Raw genomic sequence first — 4,346 nt, 5'->3', positions numbered from 1 at the left:
AACATAAAAAAATAACACATGACCTATTACTCCAGAAAACATAAGTAGTTTCATTCAAGCCAACGTTTCGCCGTAACGGCATCAGGGACAAACAAAACACTTGCTAACTGATTTTAGGCTAAACCAATTAGTGTCTTGTTTGCTCCGATGAAGCCGTAATGGCGAAACGTTGGCTTGAATGAAACTACTTATGTTTTCTGGAGTAATAGGTCATGTGTTATTTTTTTATGTTTTTGCCAACATTGAGTTTAAATTGGCTAATCACATGCCAACGATCACAAAGTAATTTTTATTGTATCATTTTCAAAAGCATTTATAAATCATTCTGTAAAGTGGACGAGTTTAAGTAAGCAAAGCAAAACCAAAATGTAAATTAACAAGCGTTAACTCCATATCTTTCATCAATCTCTACACAGACACAATAAGAAACGATAGTTCTCTTGCATTCCAGGAAGAAGTGGCAAGCATGTTTTTGGTATATTTGTGTACAAATATATGTTCATAGTTAACTTTATTTACAAATTTTAATTCTTTACAGGCATCTTCTTCATCTTGCCGTGCATTGAGAACTACACTAAGGTAGATTTACGCACCTTGACCTTTGATGTTCCACCCCAGGAGGTAAGCACCGATGGTTGCTATAGCGACACCCACATGTATATTGTTGGTGTTAACAACCACACACGTTCAGTACGCGTACCGATACCAGGTAAATATTATGGTACTATTAACAACATCAGTCATTATTGGATTACCAGTAGGATGTGAGAGGTGATGTTTAAGACAAACTTTAGGCTTCTATCTCACGTGCTTATATCGTCCGTATTGTGTCAAATTTTATTTCTCTAAGTTCATCTCTGTTCATTGTTCAACCATATGCAAAAAATCTTTTGAACATTCTTATAATTTCACTGACAAATTATGAAAGCTGTCTAATAACATTTCTACCAACTTGCTCACGTCACCTGTCGTGCCTTTTGAGCACTAATTATATATGTAGTATTTTCTACTTAGCATAAAACTTCAGTTTGCAGTGTAGGTTTTTAAAAACGCATCTTTTCCCAGTCGTTTTATGTGTGAATTACTCTGTTCAATTGTTACATTTTGATTTTAAACTGTACAAATAATTTCATCTTAAGTTTCCCTTGACCCTCTATTTTCCACCTTCCACCCTCCCCTCACCATTTACAAAAGAAATTCCTTTTGTTACTTCTAATCCATAAAAGACAAACTGTTATTCAAAGAGATAATAAATGGATTTTGAGAAAACAAAAATTGTACTCTTATGGTTAAGAAACGTACGAATTATCTATAATGAGTAGTAATGTTTATTATTATTACTTATTAAAGCTTTTAATTTTATTAATTCTTGTGCTAACATTCCCCCCTCTGGGAGCGTACTCGTTTCTTAAACTGACTGAAACACAACTTAAAATAATACCATATTTTTCGTTTATCTTTAAGCAAATCAAATCGTGAAAATAAATACTAAGACTTCCAGAACCAACAAGATGTTTAAAAGAAAAATAACATCCGTAGAGAAAGCCTTCAATAAATAATGATTTGTTGAAGCATACGAAAGAAACTAACAGATAAGAAAGATATTTCCTCACAAAACTGTCACAATCATTAAAATGTTACTTACAATATTCTCCACTAGTTTAAAGTATTTGAACTCAAAGTTGAACCAGTCATTTAATAACAATCTACTCGTTCTCGCAAAAACGCCCTCCGCCCTTTGGGATCGTGGGTACACGGTAACAGAGACTGTAAAGTCTCATTATTTCACAGGATAAGAATAGCCAAAGAGTTGGTGGTGGGTGTTGTTGACTATTTGCGTTTCCATCTAGTTCGTTAACTCAAAATTAAAGATAACGCAGATGACCCTAATATAACTTTAAACGGAGATTTTGAAATAAACAAACACTAAGAAAATTGGGCATGTATAAGTAACACGCAACAAAGCCCTCTAGAGTTAGGAATACAAGTGAAAAACTAACTGAAAAGTACCCAGGTGGATCAGCGGCAAATTTGCGGACTTACAAAGCTAAAGTCCGAAGTTCGATTCCCCGCAGTGAACACAGCAGGTAGCCCAATGTTCTAACTACAGACAAATTATATAGAAAAGGTACTGTCCTGGTAAATATTTTGATGAATAGTAACGACAAAGTAAGTTGCTTAGTTCTTGTTACCGTTTTTTATTTCATTTTTGCGTATTTTTTTGCGTTTATTTGTTATTTGCTATCTCAAATTACGTAATTTTTTGGCGTTTATATAGATCAGGCAGTTTGAAACTTAAATGTATGCTATTCGTATTATATCGTTGGGTAGAAATATTATATTAGTTTGATATTAATTTTCCTGTTTTTGTTAGCCCCAGCTTATTGCTTATAAATTATTACTTTTATTGTTTTGTTAAACAATAAGTTTATCTGTGTTCTGTCCATATTCCCCTGTGGGACAGCGGTAAGTCTACGGATGTATAACGCTAAAATCAGGGGGTTCTATTCCCCCCTCGGTGAATACAGCAGATAGCCAAATGTGATTTTTCTATATAACACACACACCCACACGATCTGTCCACATGGAATCGAATCCCGGATTTTAGAGTTGTAAGTCTGTCAACTTACTGTCGAACCACTAGCGAACTGTTTATAACGATTTTGTAGAATAACTTAGATCACACACACTTTGAGAACCTAATATGCTAAATAACGAAATGCTTGTAAATAATAAAATGCTTAACGATCTGGGAACGTTGGATAAAATATAGAACAAAAACATTCTAATGCGTGTTGACTTGACTTAGCAGGCTAAACAAGCGAGCGACTCGGCACGCTCAGGAAATCGTACCCATATGACGAATGAGCGTCAACTATAAATTATCTCCAAAGTCACTTAAACAAACAAAAACCATTATAACGCCACTACGGTTGAGTGAGTAAGTATGTTCGGTACTGTAGTTCGAACCCGTGATTGGCAGATTATGAGTCGAGTGCCCTAGCCACTAAGCCATGCCAAGTCCAGATGATTTTAAACAATCGCTAGAAAACCCCACAGAAATAGGTAAACGATCGGTAACGGGATTCGAACCCGTGACCTGCAGATTGCAAATCGAGTGCCCTACCCAACGGGTCATGTCCAACCCAAATAATTTTATGCAGTCACTAGGAAACTCTCGAAGAAATAGGTAAATGTTCGGGAACGGGGCTCGAACCCGTGACCCGTAATAGATTGCGAGTCGAGTGCCCTAAAGTCGAAACAAAAAATCTTTACTGAAAACTCTAATAATAATAAAAGCTACAAAGAAACGTATTATGCTAATTAAACTTGTAACGATATTTCGATCTTTTCGAAAGGTTGAAGAATTATTAGGCTCAAAAATAAGTTAGTTTGTCTACATATAGATAGCAGCACTTCCAGTTCTAAATGTTTTACTTCACACGTGCTTTGGTCAATCTAGATTCTCCACTACCGTTAATGACTAACAATGATTGTTCAGCACTTGCATGACATTTGGGGATTCGGCAAATTAACCATACGTTTTCTGCTAATTATTTGCATCTAATTTCTTTAGCACAAAATAGCGTATTATTGATAAAATGATAAACAAGGATAAACACTTGATTGATTTCGTAGCATTGTCAACAAGAATAATGGAAAGTAGATTGGAAGATTAACTAACAAAATAAATCAGTTTTCTCGCTTGCTACCAGTTTGCTCTATTGTAAATTAATAGTGAGGAAACTGAAATAATAAGTACTGTATTACAATGTCAAGCAATCAAATTTTTCAAACAATAATACTTATATTAACGTTAATACTGAGAAATCTACAACAATACTTATATTAACGTTAATATTGAGAAATCTGCAATAATACTTATATTAACGATAATACTGAGAAATCTACAATAATACTTGTATTAACGTTAATATTGAAAAATCTGCAATAATACTTATATTAACGTTAATATTGAGTATTATGCAATAATACTTATATTAACGTTAATATTGAGAAATCTGCAATAATACTTATATTAACGATAATACTGAGAAATCTACAATAATACTTGTATTAACGTTAATATTGAAAAATCTGCAATAATACTTATATTAACGTCAATATTGAGAAATATGCAATAATACTTATATTAACGTTAATACTGAGAAATCTACAATAATACTTATATTAACGTTAATATTGAAAAATCTGCAATAATACTTATATTAACGTTAATACTGAGAAACCTACAACAATAGTTATATTAACGTTAATAATGAAAAATCTGCAATAATACTTATATTAACGTTAATACTGAGAAACCTACAACAATAGTTATATTA

General features: G+C 33.2%; 1 protein-coding gene across 2 annotated transcripts in view; it reads left to right on the top strand.

Moving 5' to 3' along the window:
• The window catches only part of LOC106468789 (band 7 protein AGAP004871-like), a 67,166-nt gene that overhangs the window by 49,474 nt on the left and 13,346 nt on the right, over positions 1–4,346 (top strand). For both annotated transcript variants that reach the window (XM_022397151.1, XM_022397152.1), the window contains one exon: positions 539–621. In XM_022397151.1, the coding sequence (XP_022252859.1) occupies positions 539–621 (83 nt within the window). The remainder of the gene's footprint in view (positions 1–538; positions 622–4,346) is intronic.

Source organism: Limulus polyphemus, unplaced genomic scaffold, assembly GCF_000517525.1.
Source record: "Limulus polyphemus unplaced genomic scaffold, Limulus_polyphemus-2.1.2 Scaffold3164, whole genome shotgun sequence".
Taxonomy (NCBI): Eukaryota; Metazoa; Arthropoda; class Merostomata; order Xiphosura; family Limulidae; genus Limulus; species Limulus polyphemus.
The sequence above is the reverse complement of the archived record's forward strand: the minus strand, read 5'-3'. Positions and strand labels throughout refer to the sequence as shown.